The sequence below is a fragment of the Saccostrea cucullata genome, unplaced genomic scaffold (genome assembly GCF_032062105.1).
Source record: "Saccostrea cucullata isolate Sc308-1 unplaced genomic scaffold, CSIRO_AGI_Scuc_v1 ctg12167, whole genome shotgun sequence".
In the NCBI taxonomy this organism is placed as follows: domain Eukaryota; kingdom Metazoa; phylum Mollusca; class Bivalvia; order Ostreida; family Ostreidae; genus Saccostrea; species Saccostrea cuccullata.
This window is the reverse complement of record NW_026922411.1, coordinates 1-19,868: the sequence shown is the minus strand read 5'-3', so window position 1 is coordinate 19,868 and position 19,868 is coordinate 1. Positions and strand designations below refer to the sequence as shown.

The following is a 19,868-nucleotide window of genomic DNA, read 5'->3' as shown; positions in this document are numbered from 1 at the left end:
TCCCCACTTTCAGCGGGGGACAAAAAGAAGAAAAAGGTATGACTAACGTGTGTATCAATCCCAGGTTTAAAAAGTAAAAAAAAATGAAAGGGGGTTCAGTCCCCAAGTGTCCCTGAAGAAAAACTTGACTGTGTGAATGAAATTGATCTAAAGCTCGAATTTGAACAGAAGTGTCGGAAGCAAATCGAAGGGGGGGGGGGGTCAAACTTCTTCCAGTGCCATTTTTTTTCTTCAAAACCTTACCACTTATCCTTCTTTGAATACACTGCAATATGTGCATGTTCTTGAAAGGGGAGGGGGCTAAACCTACGCCTCAATGTTCAATGCCATTATTATGTCTATCTTTTCAAAAAAGTTTAAAGCCCCCCTCCCCGGTTCCAACACCTATGACTTCTACATACGTGGATAAGGACTTGATTCTGAAAGGGGGGGGGGTCAAATTTTATCGAGCCAGATGATTATTTTCATGCCCTGTAGGAAAGAATATTTAGTTCCAAATTAAGATACTGGGGACATATATATTATTTTTAATAGTTATAACCAAGGACATATTTATTTCCGAAATCCCCCCTATTTTTTGCTGGTCGTACCCGAGTACCTTACAATTATTTGTTGGAAATTCCCTTTGCTATTTATAATTTTGATCATACCGAGTCGCACCGAGTCGAACACAACTTTTCATGCTTATGGAGTACAGTTGCATTGTAAAGGAATAGACCTTAGAATTCGCCTATCAATTTTACCGAAATTTTCAGTGAATTAAAAAATTACGTAATACCCATATAACAATAACATTTATAAGTATTACCTTTTTTTTTTAATTTACTGAAAATTTCGGTAAAATAATATTATAATTATGTCTCTGGTAAAATTGATAGGTACGCTAACTCCTGTGGAATAGACCCGATTAATAAATGAAAACAATGACAAAAGATATACAATATATATATTTTATCAATTATTTAAATACATGTACACGAATTATATATAATACATGTACAATTTGAAAATATTTTTAACATATACATAAAAATACTTTCAACTAAGCTTACTCTCATAAATCAAATGTCAGTCCATTTTTCATTGTAATATGCATAATGTTTCTTCACCAATTAAACCAAAGAATAAACCAACAATACCTGAAATATGATCTAAACAATTAATTAAGGAATGAAGCTTACTTTAAACTATGTTAAACGATATAACATAACTTGAGGCAGTTTACGCTTTGTAAATTAATTGCGAAGCGGTTTTTTAAAAAGCGTAAACTGCCTCAAGTTACATTATATCGTATAAGATAGGTTAACTTAAAATAAGCTTCATTCGTTATATTTTAATTTCAGTATATATAATAAGACATATTTTCCCTCTAAAAATAGCTTCAAATGGAGCATATATATATTTTTTTAAAAAGTAACGTCAGGCGGAGTTATACGTTTTAGACGTAACTCATTGTGACGTAGGAAACTTAATTATGCTATACGATATAAACTAAATCTTTTATCCAATTAAATGACGTGTTACAATTAGAAACAAATTATTAAAAAATATTTATAAATCAATAGTACATTATTATCAGGATGTTAAATATTAAGCGTGTCATTGCTTTGAGTTAATCATAATGATATCCTACGTTTTTAAACGTAGACTTAATTTAACTCTCTCTCTCTCTCTCTCTCTCTCTCTCTTGTAACTCACACTGATAGCATTTTTAAATGCCTTCGCCACTTTTACAATAATGTTGCGTTAGATCCGATGAATTTTCTGTGTAGGCCGTACCCGAGAAGTATCGATACTTGCCGAAGTGGGCTGGTTTTAACCGGTATCTGTCAAAAAGGAAGTTAAAAGTGGTCGATAGGCAAATAATTTATCAAAAAACTAGGAAAATCGCATCTTTTTGAAGGTTGCAACTTTCCTATTAATTAAATTAGTCTCTGCCCTGAGATATGAAACTTCTGGAGAAAAGGTATGGTGTTTCATGACAAGTTTATTTAATAGGATTGCAGATATGTTGAGTTTCTTCTGAATAATGAATATGGACGTAACTGCGCAAATAACTCCAAGACATCATTTTGTACATAATATTGTAAAAACAATAATTATCCATAATTTATATTAAGTTGCTGCAAATAATTGTTAAAGACTACAAATATTTAACTATGTAATGTTGATTAATTAAAAACATACAGGGCCTACCAGTACCATGTGTATATATTTACAGGTTTATTTTTGTGTTGATTTTTTAAAATTATTATTTTGATTTCAATTAAAGAGCATCTTTTTGAATTATGGGGCCCCCATAATAAAAAATTCATGGGTATAAAGTTTTGCTCTTTGTTCCTGACCTATACAGACATGCAGTTAAGATTACAATCATAAATTCTGAAAAATAACATGGAAAGACAAACCAGAGGAATACAAATGATCAGATGCTAGCATTGGACCCCCCCCCCCCCTTTTTGGCTACCTCAATATATGAAAAAAAATATAGAAGTGATGACAAGAAAGTTTCACAGATAAAACAGATGGCTGTATATTCAATACCAAAATTTTCTCTCAAAAGTAGGGGTAAATGTGAATATACCAGTGTATAAATAATACTGCATGCATGTTGCTAACATGCATTTTATCACAAATTTTTTTGTTTTGTTTTTTGAAATAGAAATGAGGGCTCCAAAATCAGAGATATACATAATGCTTTTTACCATGAGTATCTTGAGTCTCCCGATGGTGGAGGGGAGGACTCCTAAATGTGACCCTGAAGACAACATGTATTATCATTCCCAGGCCCTAACCTGTTTTCAGTGTGAGGATTGCCTTCAAGGGGATGAAGTCATTCCTATGGAGGTATTTTTTAATTTGCTGTTTTAAGGGGGCCGACTATGGTTTTATTGCGTGAAAATTACAATAGCGAAACTATTCATTTTTATACCATTTATAACTTACATTAACTTTAGTGTACATGCAAAGTTTGGGTGAAATCTACCGTCCAAGGTATTTTTAAGGTGCCGTCTCAAAATATAGGTACATTTTCTATAGGATTATATAGGAAAGTGTCAATTTTTAGCATTTTAAAGCAAATTATACAAATAGCATACATGTTAACTCTCCCGATTTAGGCGGGAGTCTACCGCTTTTTCACTCCATCTCCCGCCTACCGATTTAATTCAGAAATCTACCGCTTTTCTACAAAAGCTGCGTCTAAAGTATTTTTGGTTTGCTTGGGTATCCATTTTTGAAGCCACTCTCATAAAATCTCGCTAGATATCGCGTGATTTGACTCGGAATCATACAAACGCTTTTTTTGTACATAGATTTCAAGCACGGATTTGACAACGACAACAACACAAGACCAGTGATTACATTGGTTATGATAAATTAATCAACATCCCTGCCATGAAAAAGGAGATCATACAGATTTTTTAAAAGACTTAGATGAAAACATTTGACATCGTCTTTAAAAGCACAGAAGCTCACAACTTTATCAATAAAGTCAATAGAAATCACTCGATTGACCAAGCCATGTGGCACGTCTCTACTTTCGTTTTCGATCATTGCGGGAAATATTATTTATATAACGAAAGATAGGAACTTGTTTTAGATCTAGATTAAACCATGTCATCATTTGTTGAACATTCAGAATTATTGCTTCTAGGCTATATCAGCAAAGATCACTCTTCAAAAGGTTAAGTAAAGCAGCTAGCCAATCCAAGCAAAATGATGAGCATGAAAAATATTTGTATTTTTACAATTTATGTCAAAGTTAAGGTGTTTCTGTCTTCTTCTTTGCTGTTGATATTTAAGATTAATTAGTGTAGGTACCTGATTTCATTTAATGTATATTACATGAAAGATATCGATAATCCAAGCGTTAAACAACACACGCGCAATGCTACCGCTTTTGAGGTCTGAATCTCCCTATTTTTCATCACAATAGATTAACATGTATGCAAATAGTACATTAGCATTTTTGTTCAAACTATAATATATGATGAGTAATATTATCTTGTTCATTATGTGTATGGAACACAAAATTCTACCATCTTGTTACCAGAGGGGGCATCTCAAAACGCCAAAAATTAACGAATTTTCCTGTTATTATAGAGTGCTACAAAATATGACGCAAACATAGGATTTATACCAAAATATGATAAAATATGATGAAGAGATTATCAAATTCCTATGTAGTAAATTTCAAGAGCGTATGTTTATTACTTTTTATTTAATAACATTTTTATTACCCCTTTCTTAAAGAGCTTCAGTTATCATAACGTTAAAATCGCACTATACACTGCTATAACGACGTCAATTAACCTACCTATCAGTTGCAAAATCGGTTAAAAATTCAGTTATATAAAATTGTAATTACATTTTTAAACCTGAAATTTCTCAATTTTGTTTAATTTTATTAATCAAGTGGAAAAATTGCTTTGAAACAGCAAATACACGTCATTTTACTAGGATGCGCGAAATATTGTGCAATGAAAACTAGAGTCGGCCCCCTTAATTCAGAACTATGAACATGAAAATGTTGTCTTCATATTTAAGATAGAAAAATGTAATTTTCAATTATAAATTTTATATAAATGGAAACAAAACATGAAATTTATATAAGCAGAAATTACAATATTTATTTACCTGCATACAGATTTTTCAAACGTGTGAAAACATTGCATTTGACATAATGCACAAAGCAATGATTTAGTGGTATACTAATCAGTAATCAGGCAGTTTTGTGCGCACTGTAGCCCATGGGCCTCTTGTTTTTAAATTGTAGAAATGGAACTTGATAAACTGGAATCCCGAGACTGGACCCACGGAATGCAGACCTTGTCAGAAATGTAGACCCGGCACTTTCAGTAAAGGTCGATCCTATGAATGTACAGTTTGTAGGAACTGTACACTTCATGGTCAATACGAGACTGTCCCATGTACACATCTGAAGGATACAGTGTGTGATGGAGTCTTGCCCCCTGCAGATAATATAGAAAAGTATGTTATTTAATGTCAGTTTATGCAACTGCTCTTTCTTAGTGTTTATTATTCTTTGTATTTAATTCTTATACCTGTATGTACCAGTAATTTATAGATATATATTTAATTTGGGTTTTCTTGTTTCTATTTGACTTAGTCCTAAGTCTTATTCTGGAGGGAGAGGAAGTGCTGAAAGTAAGGGTGATGAAAACGGTGAGTAAAATAAATGTGAACTTTGAAGGAAATTTGGAGCAGTATGACTTTCTTGCATAAATACAAACATCCAGGGATGATCTTTTGTATATTGATATTTTTAGTTCACCTTAGCTGCAGAACTGTAGCTCTCTGAAAAAATATATTGACAGACCGGAGAGCTACAGTACCACCCATTGAAAAAACGGTATATTTATTGCGCACAAAAATTTGCGCTTGGTTCTGGATTAATTTTTTCAAATTCTTACCTAATCAATAATTATTGCAAAAAAGCTAAATATAAAAAAAATCCTATTCTATCAAGTACTCTCATTGTTGACATCTGCATAAAGCACGTTAGACCGAATTATCTTGCAAACAAAAATGGCAGTATGAATAGAGAAAATTTTTTATCATCTCAATTTCAGGGCCAGGAGGGCAGTTATAAGGAATGTTTTGTTGTGGAATCAGCAAAAGTAGTAATATTTTGAGATGACAATTTGAAAAACATGGAAAAATAAATCGTGAAACAGCGCACTTTTTTGTGCGCAATAAATATACAGTTTTTTCAATGGGTGGCACTGTAGCTCTCCAGTCTGTCAATATATTTTTTTGGAGAGCTACAGCTCTGCAGTTCACCTGAGCTGGAGGCTGAAGTGAGCTTCTGTGATCAGAATTTGTCTTTTGTTGTTGTCATTGTCATCACTGTCATTGTTAACTTTTTATTCCCCCCTTCAAGAAGAGAGGGCATATTGCTTTGCTGCCGTCTGTTGGTTAGTCTGTCTGTTGATCCACCAAGTTTCCATTCATTTTCTTCGCAGCTGTTACATACTCAAAGAAATTTGGTATACAGATTTATCATAGAATACCTAGATCAAGTTCTGTTTTGGGTACAGTTGAGCCATTTTCAGCTCACCTGAGCCGAAGGCTCAAGTGAGCTTTTCTGATCACATTTTGTCCGTCGTCCGTCCATCTGTCCGTCCGTCTGTCCGTCTGTTAACTTTTCACATTTTCGACTTCTTTTCAAGAACCACTGGGCCAATTTTGACCAAACTTGGTACAAAGCATCCTTGGGTAAAGGGGAATTTAAATTGTTAAAATAAAGGGCCAAGTCCCCTCACAAGGGGAGATAATCAAGAAAAGACAAAAATAGGGTGGGGTCTTTAAAAAATCTTCTTCTCAAGAACCACTGGGCCAGAAAAGCTGAAACTTATGTGGAAACATCCTGGGGTAGTGTAGATTCTAAACTGTTCAAATCATGACCCCCGGGGGAAAGGGCGGGGCCACAATGGGGAATCAAAGTTTTGCATAGAAATATATAGGAAAAATCTTTGAAAATCTTCTTCTCCAGAACCACTGGGCCAGAAAAGCTGAAACTTATGTGGAAGCATTCTGGGGGTAGTGTAGATTCTAAATTGTAAAAAGCATGACCCCCGAGGGAAAGGGCGGGGCCACAATGGGGAATCAAAGTTTTACATAGAAATATATAGGAAAATCTTTGAAAATCTTCTTCTCAAGAACCACTGGGTCAGAAAAGCTGAAACTCATGTGGAAGCATCCTGGTATAGTGTAGATTCTAAATTGTTCAAATCATGACCCTCCGGGGAAGGGCGGGGCCACAATGGGGAATCAAAATTTTACATAGAAATATATAGGAAAAATCTTTGAAAATCTTCTTCTCAAGAACCACTGGGTTAGAAAAACTGAAACTTATGTGGAAGCATCCTGGGGTAGTGTAGATTCTAAATTATTCAAATCATGACCCCCAGGGAAAGGGCGGGGCCACAATTGGTAATCAAAGTTTTACATAGAAATATATAGGAAAAATCTTTGAAAATCTTCTTCTCAAGAACCACTGGGCCAGAAAAGCTGAAACTTATGTGCACATGGAAGGATCATGGGGTAGTTTAGATTTCAAAATGTCTAAATTATGATCAGTGGGGTAGGGTGGGGATGCATTATGTATTACAAAGGGGAAATCTGCTAAAGAACAGAATGGTCAAAGCTTCATAGGTGAGCGATGTGGCCCATGGGCCTCTTGTTTACAGAGTTATGCCCCTTGGACCTAGAGAAATTCTTATTATTTGAAGTTTCTGTTTTTCTGAAGTTTCTGAATTTTCTTTGCAGTGGTTGCACAAACTGAAATGAAATTTTGTGTACAGATTTATCATATGAATTGAATATCTCTGTTGAGTTCTGTTTTGGGTATGATCGAGCCATTTTTGACAGAATTATGCCCCTTGGACATAGAGAATTTTCAGTTTCTGTTCATTTTCTTTGCAGAGGTTGCACATATTGCAATTAAACTTGGAATACAAATTTATCATAAGAATATCTAGGTCAAGTTCTTTTTCAGGTATGACTGAGGTTTTTTTGACAGACTTATGCCCCTTGGACTTGGAAAAAATTCCAATTATTTGCAGTTTTCTTTCATTTTCTTCATAGAGGTTACACATATTCAAATGAAATTGGCATACAGATTTATTGTAAGAATATCTAGGTCAGATTCTGTTTTGGATATGATCGAGCCATTTTTGACAGAGTTAATACCCCTTGGACTTAGAAAAATTCCGATTATTTGGGAGAGGGGACATAAGTGTTTTACAAACATCTCTAACTTAATGTGAGAAAGGTCATTTATTCAATTTATCATAAAATATATTTGATCAAATGATGAAATTAATGTCAAACATTGATTAACCAAAAATAATTGAATAAATGACAATAAATTTGCAAAGGTGGGGTTAAAAAACCGCCCAACAACAGAAATACATGTACTAACATTATAACATAAGTAAAAAATAATGTGATACAATTGTAATTTGAAACACGTGTTGAATGATGAAATTACAATTTGTTATCACATTCTAACAATAACTGGGACAGATGTTTATTCACTTCAACGACCTTGTCATTGTTACCGAGGTCCCAATGTTACAATTTCATCTTCTCCAGAACCACTGGGTAAATTTTAACCAAACTTAACACAGAATATTTTTTTTTATTTTTTCTTTTGTAGGCAATAGTCTGAGCTTCATCATTATTGCTGGTATGATATGTCTTACCATTGCCATAATTGTGCCGGTTATGACCATTTATCTGCGCAATGGAAAACTTTTTATATGCATGGATAAAGGTAAAAGAAAGTACATTAATTGCATTGAAAAAATCCTTGAAAAAGATTTGAAATTTTATGTATGATTTTTAATTTAACAAAAAAATATTTTATGGGAATTCCCTTTTCTGACCTTTATGAGTAATGAGTATGCTAAAAAAAACTTCATGAAAGAATATGTAAATGAAATAAAATTTCATCTGTGGTATGCCTAAAAGGGAATGAAGACTGAATTTCTAGTCACAGTTCTACTGGGACCTAAAGAATGAGACCAGAATAATCAAAACTCAAGCAGTCTTTCAAAAACTATACTATCCGTATGTTTCATTTAGCAGAAAAACCGTTTGCAGATAAAAATGAGTATTTGTCTTCTCTGACAATTGCAATATTCAATATTTATGGGGGAGGGGGAGAGAGGGACTAAAGGGGTCAGGCCAGACAGTGTTAAATTAATACTGGTCAATTATTGGGAAAAAACCTTACAAATGTTTCCTCCTTCGGAGCGGGGGCATTTTGTTTTACACTGTGTGTTCATGTGTCTGTCCCTAACAAATTTTCTTCACAATTTTTTAGCTCACCTCAACGAAGTTGGGGGAGCTTATGTAATACCCTCGGCGTCGGCGTCGGCGTCCCGGGTTAAGGTTAAGTTTTTTTAGCAGTTTTCTTTTTAAGTACTTCTATGTCCTATATTGATTAGACATGCATGGAAGATGTTTCTAGTGTGTTTCATTGTACCAGTCAAAGTTTCAGATGCTGCAATTTCAGCAAAGGAATGACCAGGTTAATGTTTTTGGAGCAGGTTAACATTTTTGGTGCAGTTTTTGGTGTGGGTTTCATTTCCAAGTAACTATAAGCCCTATGTTGACCAAACTTGCATGGATGATACATCTAAGGGTGCATACTACCGGGCTTGCTTCGGGTGCTGAATCTGACCTATATTTTCCGGTTGAGTGAACAGGTTAAAGTTTTTGGTGTAGGTTTCATTTCCAAGTAACTATAAGCCCTATGTTGACCAAACTTGCATGGATGATACATCTAAGGATGCATACTACCAGGCTTGCTTCGGATGCTGAATCTGACCTACATTTTCCGGTTGAGTGAACAGGTTAAAGTTTTTGGTGCAGGTTTCATTTCCAAGTAACTATAAGCCCTATGTTGACCAAACTTGCATGGATGATACATCTAAGGATGTATACTACCTGGCTTGCTTCGGATGCTGAATCTGACCTACATTTTCCGGTTGAGTGAACAGGTTAAAGTTTTTGGTGTAGGTTTCATTTCCAAGTAACTATAAGCCCTATGTTGACCAAACTTGCATGGATGATACATCTAAGGATGCATACTACCGGGCTTGCTTCGGATGCTGAATCTGACCTACATTTTCCGGTTGAGAGAACAGGTTAAAGTTTTTGGTGTAGGTTTCATTTCCAAGTAACTATAAGCCCTATGTTGACCAAACTTGCATGGATGATACATCTAAGGATGCATACTACCGGGCTTGCTTCGGATGCTGAATCTGACCTACATTTTCCGGTTGAGTGAACAGGTTAAAGTTTTTGGTGCAGGTTTCATTTCCAAGTAACTATAAGCCCTATGTTGACCAAACTTGCATGGATGATACATCTAAGGATGTATACTACCGGGCTTGCTTCGGATGCTGAATCTGACCTACATTTTCCAGTTGAGTGAACAGGTTAAAGTTTTTGGTGTAGGTTTCATTTCCAAGTAACTATAAGCCCTATGTTGACCAAACTTGCATGGATGATACATCTAAGGATGCATACTACTGGGCTTGCTTCGGATGCTGAATCTGACCTACATTTTCCGGTTGAATGAACAGGTTAAAGTTTTTGGTGCAGGTTTCATTTCCAAGTAACTATAAGCCCTATGTTGACCAAACTTGCATGGATGATACATCTAAGGATGCATACTACCGGGCTTGCTTCGGATGCTGAATCTGACCTACATTTTCCAGTTGAGTGGACAGGTTAAAGTTTTTGGTGCAGGTTTCATTTCCAAGTCACTATAAGCCCTATGTTGACCAAACTTGCATGGATGATACATCTAAGGATGCATACTACCAGGCTTGCTTCGGATGCTGAATCTGACCTACATTTTCCAGTTGAGCGAACAGGTTAATGTTTTTGGTGCAGGTTTCATTTGCAAGTAACTTTAAGCCCTATGTTGACCAAACTTGTATGGATGATACATCTAAGGATGCACACTACCAGGCTTGCTTCGGATGCTGAATCTGACCTACATTTTCCGGTTGAGTGAATAGTTAAAAGTTTTTGGTGCAGGTTTCATTTCCAAGGAACTATGAGTTCTTTAATGACCAGTCTTGCATAGAAGATACATCTAAGGATGCATACTTCCAGGCTTGCTTCGGATGCTGAATCTGACCTATTTTTTGTGGATGAGTGAAAATGTTAGTTTTGATGCATGTTTCATTTCCAATAAACTATGAGCCCTATAATGAGCAAACTTGCATGGATGATACATCTAAGGATGCACACTAATGGACTTGCTTCAGATGCTGAATTGGACATACATTTTTCAGATAATAGACAAGGTAAAAGTTATGGTTGCAGGTCTAAGGATGCACACTACCAGGCTTGCTTCGGATGCTGAATCTGACCTACATTTTCCGGTTGAGTGAATAGTTAAAAGTTTTTGGTGCAGGTTTCATTTCCAAGGAACTATGAGTTCTTTAATGACCAGTCTTGCATAGATGATACATCTAAGGATGCATACTTCCAGGCTTGCTTCGGATGCTGAATCTGACCTATTTTTTGTGGATGAGTGAAAATGTTAGTTTTGATGCATGTTTCATTTCCAATAAACTATGAGCCCTATAATGAGCAAACTTGCATGGATGATACATCTAAGGATGCACACTAATGGACTTGCTTCAGATGCTGAATTGGACATACATTTTTCAGATAATAGACAAGGTAAAAGTTATGGTTGCAGGTCTATTACCAAAAACTATAAGGCTTATATAACATTGTATAAACCAAACTTGCACAAATGCTGCATCAAGAGATGAAAACTCTCAAATTTGCTTCAGATGCTGGATTTTCATTACATTTTCATGAAGAAGAAGTAGTTTAAATTTTTTATGTAGGTCTATTTCAAAGTATCAGATCAAAATTGCTTTTAAAAATATTTTCATTTTTGGAATGTATACTTTTTGTTGGTTAATTGTGCGACTTTGCCTTACTTAAAGACAACATTCGTTGAGGTGAGCTCTGTAATCTCTGATTACCTATGTTTTTAGCAAGTACTCATCACAAGTGATTAAAATTTAGTACACTGTTAAGGCTAGCTGCATTAATGTAGCCCTCTTCAAATATGATTTCTACTCCCTGTTTATCTCGGTGCATCTATGTGTTCCAAATATCCAATACATGCAGTTTTCCCTGCAACTATATGTTGCAGATGCTTGAAATTTTAGCAAACTCTTTGTTTGTACATGCTATATGGTGGGATATATATTTTTTTTAAATCTGAAATCAACTACTTGTTTATCCATGCTTCTTTCTGTACCACATTTTTGGTTGCAGCAACCCCTCATCATAAATGATTGAAATTTTAGCACACTCTTTCTTTAGGTATGCCATATGTTGGGATTTATTATGGTACAAATTGGTACAATTTTTTTGTACAAATTACAGAAGTGGCTAATTGTATCCTTTTTTTCAGTTAGACCTAGGGACAATAAAGAAAGAGAAGATTTACAGAACAGTCCGTAAGTATAAAGTGGAATTTCAAACATTTAATATATCAAATAAATAGGTATTTTTCAATCAGCCCTCTTATTGCCAAATAAGAGATTGATTTAAGGAATAACTGTCTAATTTTTCGATTTCATGATGTGATCAATTGATTGTCTTGCATGATAATTTGCATAAAATTATCACGCTAGCCAATCGATTGATCATAGTCATGAAATCGAAAAATCTGACAGTTTTTCCTTATATTTACATGCTATTGATTCCGCCATTCCACGTGCTACAAGCCCCACTTCTTGTCTCTATTTTTCCTGCCCTGCACGTTATATTTTTTAACTGCGCCTATTGATGAACCAGTACATTGATGGAGAAATAAAGTTTATTAACTATTTGTAATTTTATCTCGAACAAAGACATTGGAAATGTAAATATTAGGATATAATAAAGTTGGGAATTCATACAGTATATTATGGTCACTGTATTATGACTATCACTACTTTTCTTGATTAGAAGATTTAAAGGAAGCATGAGTTACACATAGAACTGTCTCATTAAGATTTTTTGTGTTGTATAAATAACACTATTTTCAGAAGCCAGAGTTTAAAGGAGATGAACAGTAGCAGTGACCATACAGTTATTGAAATGCCACCCTGCAAGGATGAAGAAATATCCCCACTTCTGGAATCATCGAATTCACTGGACACGGATTCAGATGCTCTTATTTCCACCATATCCCAGTGTGTACTCTTGAGGGAGTCTCAAGAAAGTTTATGTGTGGATGGAAGCGATAATCCAGTCCATTGCGACCGTAGCCAAGAGGTGTCTAATTTCCCTATTCAGGAGACTCAAGAATCCTGTAGTTTGAACAGTTTAGATTTAAAATCGGAGACATTCCATGAGTCAATGGAAAGTCTGTCCATTCAGGACGGCCCTCAGGTCGACAATTCAGACCAAGAGGAGAGTCCAGCATCTGAGTCAGATGAAGGTAGCATTCCCAGAGAAAGCTCTGCCAGAAAGATCCTATATGAACGTCAGTGGTCATATCCACTTGATGGACAGAGAAAGAGGGATAGGGATTACATTGGGCATACAGTTCTTGCTCCCATTCCATATTCTGTGAAGGAATCAAATGCTGATGTGACTGTAATCTCTAAGGAGGCTAAAAGTAAGCTTTACCATTTAAACAGAATTTTTAGCAAGAAGCAATTTTACTAATTTGTCCTTCAAAATCAGTACATGTATTTAATTTTAGTGACTTTATGGTGCACAGAAAGATAGCTTCTAATGCAGAATAAATTGTTAAGATATTTAATTTTAGCAGTCTCAACAAAAATGCCAAAATTGAATCCTTGCTAAAATTTCTTCTTATATGGTTTTCAGAATCATTATAGTGTTGCATCTAGATTTTTTCTTTCCAATTTTAATCTTTAAAAATGTTACCAAATTTTATTTCTGTTTTACTCATTTATAAATTCAAAATAGACATTACATTTATTGTTTTAAAAAGCTTTAGAAAATGCAAAAACAGGTTTACTTTTAATCCATCAAGAATTTTAAATAACATTTATAATGGTAAGTATGCAATAATCCAAATAACTAATGCAAGTATTTCAAAATCAATCTTGTATATTACAGATTGCAGAGAAGAGTTGACAGAGAGAGACCTTTGGCAGGCTTCAAGGTACCTGGTACCAAAGAAACTTTACATCAGTGTTGTAAGGGAACTAGGACTTCCTGAAATAGATATACAGACAGTAGATATGGACAATAAGAGAGAATCTATCGTAGAAATAGCTTACCAGACCCTACTGCAGTTGAAAAAAAAGACAGGATGCATAATGAAATACACCTTCAAGAATGCTATTACAAAATATGATCAAGAGGCTTGGAATAACATTGTACAAAGCTGTCAGTAATGCAGACAGAGGTGTACAATGAAGTTTTATTATAGAAAGGTGCCTTTTTGAAACTAAAAAGTAAAATTTTCAGAATTTTATATGATGATAAACTTCATTTTGGTAATAGAAACTTTAATTCATATGTACAAAAATTAGAGATAATTCGGTTAAAATGTTTGTATTTCAATATGAAAAGTCCTATCAGAGATCTATACTTTCAAATTTCTTATGAAATTTTCAGGTAGAGTTATGTAATGTTTTTTTTTATTTTTTGCACCATCTGTGATAAACTTCATTTGTCACACCTTTGTATAAACTGCTTTAGTATTTTATAAAATGAAAAAATTATAGTAGAGGTGCAATACCAGAGTGGTAATTTTGCAATACCTGTATCTCATTGATTTCCAGTTCTTTCAACAAGTTCCATGACTAAATGGTTGCATTGCATGTCTGCAATTTTTTTTCTCCATCTTGTAAATCTACCTATAAAGCACCATTTCATATGTTTAGTTTTCAGTGGTATTTAAGAATCATCTAATAAGTTTCTGAATAATTTTGTAATTCACTAAACTTTTTTTTTGGTACTCCTTTATTGAATACATGAAAATTTATTTGAACTATGTTGTAGTGTCAGCTTTTGGAAAGCATTTATAATATTTCTCTGATTTTTTTTTCAAAAAGAATGTCAAATTTTGCAAAGTATTAGAATTTCATTGATTCCCTACTACCCCCCAAATGATTCAATTTTCTGACTTGTAATGCACCATACTGTCTTTTTGGAGTTGTGATATCAAAGATTAGATTTTAATGAGATTGGTATGACTGCCAGAGATGTGATCTCTCCTCTGAATCAGAATCAATATTCTTTAGTCAAGGAGATGTACATTTGTGGTCGCAGAAAGTTGTTACACCTTGAATATTAATGCTATATTTTTATATAGCAACTATATACCTATATAAGTATATAGCATTTAGTACTGGTAATTAAATGCTGTGGTACTTATATCTGATGTGGCATGCTTTAAAACTATAAGTTAGTTAATTAAAGTATATCACAGGATACATTAGACTGTGGCTATGTTTAAATTGAGACATAGTCCACAGTCTAATTTAAATTGTGACCAGGAATTCAATGATTTCAAGTTTAATTAACTTGAATCTGTAATATATTCTTGAGAAAGTATGTTGTTACATAGTATGGTGATGTTTCAGTTAAAATGCATCTTTGGTAAAAGAGCTTATAAATATGAATAGTTTTCATGTGAGATGGTAATTTCATGTGTTTATACATGCAGTGTTTATACAGGGAAGTTTTTGCCCTAAATTTATTTACACCTTCATAATGCCAGTGGCTATGGAAATCAATAGAAATGAAATCATACAATGTTTTCAGTATCTCTTTTTAACTCAACTGATTGTCAATAAGCAATTTTAAAATGTATGAAATCAATATTATTGCAAATGTGACTGATCAAAAATAACATGGAGTGAAAATAACCCTTTATACATTTCAGTAAAATTGTTGCATACCAGTAATATAAATATGTTATGAATGAAAAGAAATATATTTAACATACATGTATTTCTATAAAATGTATATAGTTTATATTTTTGCAGCTTAACCTTTTTTAAAAATAATGTCCTTAACATTTATTAGTTAATTAACATCCTAATATGCTATTGTCAGATTTTCCTTTTCTATCATTTATTTGAGAATTTTAATGAGATAAGTTATAATTTGTAATTGCATGCCGGTGATATACAAGATGTCCCATATAGCATTGTATCACAAGCGCCTGTGTGTTCTGTATGAGTATGTAGTCTGTGGTTTTGCAAAATAATATCGAATTTATAAATTGTGTAACCAGTTACGTACCATACAGTGTATATTATCCATAGGTCTTGCAGTATTTTGGTGATGTGTATATGCTTAATTAAACACAAAAATACATGTACTGTAGTGGACCTTCAGATATCCGGATGCTTCAGTATCTGGACGACTTTTCATTGGAACGGAATTTTTTAATGTTATTTTGTCTTGTTTAAATGGTAATTCAGATATCCGGACACTTCACATATCCGGACAAATTGACTAGGAACCAAAGCATCCGGATAAATGAGGCTCCACTGTATAGTGTTTTTTTTATTTGTCATTTGATGTTAGCTAGCTAGAACATATACATGTAGTTCCTTCTTCATAGCTCACCTGAGCCAAAGGCTTCATTTACCCAGAAAAGTTTGTTCAAGATGAAAAAAAGATCAGCAAACAATGACTGACAGATCAGATCTGTATAATTAGCATAATACTTTCATTACTGGTATTTGGAGGATGCCATATTCATTGAGTTGTGCCATATGTAGGTGATTTCAATCATGTTTTTACATACATGAACTGTTTGAATATAATTATTAGATATATGGTGTTGAAAATTTGTTTGGATCAATTTTATTACAACTGTTTGAAAAAAATACAAAATTGTAATAAATATTTGTTGTTTTTTTTAATCTGTAAATTAACTGTTCAATTTGGCATAGCTAAATACTTACTGTTTATTTATTTTTCAAATATATATTCAACAATTATTAATCACTGATAGGGATGGTAGGTGGTCGACTGATCAAAATTTGACCATTGTCTGCATGCATACCCATATTAATGACATAGAATATAGTTGGTTCCTTGATTAATTCCTGAATGTCCAAAAAACCTGTAAATAGTAACCTAGCTTGTATTTACATGAAACGGGGAAAACCTCGATCATGTCTTATTAAAAAAAAATTAAATTTAATGTGTATTTAATGTGGACATAATCTTCATGATTTAGTCTCAATATGTAAGAGCGGAATGTGTCCTTTTTTTTTTTTTTTTTTACCTTCACCTATCCTTGAAGATTAAGCAGTACCCTATTCCAAAGGGAGATAATTAAGAAAAAGTGAAAATATTGGTAATTAATACTGTATATTTTCAAGAATGACTGGGTTAGAAAAGAGGATACATGTAAAAACTTCTCGAAAAAGTTAAGAATCAATTTTATTTATCATGACCCTCAAAGATTGGAAGATGGAGTCACTGGGGGAAATCAAAAGGTTATATATGGGGATTTATTAGAAAAAAAGCTTCTCAAGAACAGCAAAGTCATGATCAGTCAATTTTGTATGTAAGCATCCACGTGTAGTGTAAACTGAAGTTTGGTCAAATCATGCTTCCCGTAGGGAGAGTACCTTTTGCCACAATATATTAAAAAAAAAGTTTTACAAATGAGATTCAAAATTCCCGCCACTTAAAATTAACCACCTTGACAACGGATGCGCAAGGAACTATTTTTATGATATTGCAAAACCCTTGCTTTATTTATATATTCAAAAGGAAGAGTAAATTTGCAAAAAGAATTGCTTTTTAAATGCATACATATAAAGAGAACAATGGACGCTTTTACTCATAGTAGAATAAGAAGATGCATGTTCCTATTTGCGTATTCACTTCCGTTTTTGACATCTTCGGTGTAAACAAATGGCCGACTATCGAACGTAATGGCTGAACTTAAGTACGATTTGGCTCTGGTTAATACTGCATCTGGGACAAAGATAAGAGAAAAACCTTGGTAATATTTTGTATTATACTTTACCAATATTTGCAATTTAGGTGGGGGGATGTTTGTGTGAATAATATACTTTAAATAGACATTTGAATGGATCAAAATTATGACTTTAGTCTTGTTAAGTTAATGTAGCCATATGACTACTATGTTGACGGTGCGACCGTTAGGGCGAGTGCAGGGGCCCGTTTTACAAAAGGACTTATGACTTAAGACCATTTAATTCTTCATATGACTTTTTAATTAACTTTATATCGAAAATTATTTTTAACTTTTTTAAAAGAATGTGGTAAGATGTTTTTACAAAACAATTTCAAAGAGAATGATTAATTTTGCAAAATTTTACAATCATCTAAAGTTTTTGGTCTTAGTCGTAAGTTCTTTTGTAAAACGGGCCCTAGATCCTTATCCAGTTTTCATTTAGATCGGACATGTCAAACTGCATGTGACCTTAGGCGCGTCTAAGACTCTGATGTCATATGACGTTGTATGTATGTTGCATTATCAGCCTGGTTCCCTGTCCCTGATTTGCTTCATATACTCCACGTCACTAGGTGGAGTACAATGGATTCAGGGCGAATTGAATTATTTCAATAAAATTATATTTTCAGAATATACAGAAAGTCTTTGTTTTCATAACATCATCATAATTATGCACAACATTTTTTAGTTATCACTTGCATCTTTGTATATTTTATGAATCTGAAATGAAATAGTTAACAGTTGCTAAATTTTATTATGCAGGTACAAAGAGAGATTACATACAAAGTATATCAAATCACTTAAACCAGAAGACACATCCAAGGCACTACTGGGAAAGGACTGGCTTTTCTTAAAGGATGGTTTAGATGACTTTAGAGATGGCCTCCCACCACCGGTCAAAGGAGATATATTAATAAAAGTTTGTGATAATTAATATCGTATCTAATAATAATAATAATAAAAACAGATAGTGTTGCACACATTTCCCAGTGGATGATAATTTGTGGATCTATTGGTTCAACCTGCGGATAGAGTCTTTCACAAACATCTTGGATGTTGCTTGTCTTACGTATATGAGTATTCAGTGACAAAATTCCACCTAAACTTTGTTAATGTATTTTTTCATAGCAATACTAGTGTTGGAAGTCCCAACCCCCTTTTTCTTTAAGTATTTAGACTTTTTATATTGAATAATTGGTTATCTTGAAGTTTTTTCTTGATCCCATCTAATTCTAACAATGTTTAATTTTATCATTATTTTATATTTTTACCTGATAAATGAGATGGGGTTTCAAAAATGAATCATTAATCTTGTTCGGAAATAGAGTTTAAAGTGTCTTCCTTTAAAAAGAATGAATGTTGTTTACTTTGAAAACACATATTTTATGCCACAATTTCTGCATGCTTATTTCATATATCATTTTCAGGGTCATAAAGGACCAGGCCCTAATCTAAAAGGCAGTAGTGAAAATATTAGTCCAGTTAAGCAGCCTGCTGTGAAGAATCGCTTCAGCAAACATCAAATATGTTATTCTCGGTCAACACCCCTTCAGCAAAGCAGAAGAGACCACATAGATGAAATAGAGTATAGTCTTGTACTGCACCCCTTGGCTCTCTACCCTCATTTGGAGGAGAGTGTCCCTCCAGAGGTAAATGAAAGACTGATTATCTTCTACATGTACCAGTATTAAAGTTTATTTCAGCAGATTGTTTAGCTATAAACAAAAACCATGCTGAGATCAACATATTCATTTATTATCAAGCTAAGAAAGAGGGCATATAAGGCATGGACAATCCCCAGCTCTGAGACAATATGTTTCTGAATTTTCAAAATTCATGAAAAAGTTATATTTTTCTAAAATCATGTTCCCAGTAATGTCATCTTCAAAGCATTTTATTGTTTTATTTTACTGAATGACTTATCATTTGACAATCTTTTTTTCAAAGTTGACAGTTATCTGTATTTAGTGGAAAATGGGTTTACTAGAGCCATAAAAAAATGAATTTTGAACACAGGGTCAAGTCTCCATTTTTCGTTAACGCTTAAATGATAGAAATGTAAATGTGAAATCTATTTCATTTGTCCAAAAACTGGAATCTGAACCCATTCTATATGAAATCGAACTTTTCTGAAAAAATTTTCGCTTCAACAAACCTGTTCATTTAAATCACACTGACAGACATCGATAACACAAATACTTCGTGGCGTAGTGGTTAACACGGTCTGTCTTGTGCTAAACCCTGCTATGGAGAGAGTTCGAATCATACGTGAAGCTTTTTCTTTTTTTTGTTCTCACATATATTAAAAATATGAGTGAAAAAATAAATTATTAAAACAATGAAATATAGAATTAAATGTGTAAAAGTTGATATAGTC

The 19,868-nt window shown here is 33.6% G+C and overlaps 2 protein-coding genes across 2 annotated transcripts; both read left to right on the top strand.

The window, feature by feature from the left end:
* The first annotated feature begins 1,807 nt into the window (after nt 1-1,807).
* Nucleotides 1,808-14,504, top strand: LOC134261749 (uncharacterized). The gene is made up of 8 exons (XM_062744152.1): nt 1,808-1,966; nt 2,663-2,847; nt 4,778-4,992; nt 5,132-5,187; nt 8,186-8,302; nt 11,987-12,032; nt 12,606-13,180; nt 13,651-14,504. The coding sequence occupies exons 2-8, from the start codon at nt 2,665-2,667 to the stop codon at nt 13,929-13,931; spliced, it is 1,473 nt and encodes a 490-aa protein (XP_062600136.1). The 5' UTR covers nt 1,808-1,966; nt 2,663-2,664; the 3' UTR covers nt 13,932-14,504.
* Nucleotides 14,505-17,393: 2,889 nt separating this feature from the next.
* LOC134261748 (protein FAM47A-like) lies at nt 17,394-19,182 on the top strand. The gene is made up of 3 exons (XM_062744151.1): nt 17,394-17,515; nt 18,254-18,410; nt 18,919-19,182. The coding sequence occupies exons 1-3, from the start codon at nt 17,445-17,447 to the stop codon at nt 19,180-19,182; spliced, it is 492 nt and encodes a 163-aa protein (XP_062600135.1). The 5' UTR covers nt 17,394-17,444.
* The last annotated feature ends 686 nt before the right edge of the window (nt 19,183-19,868 follow it).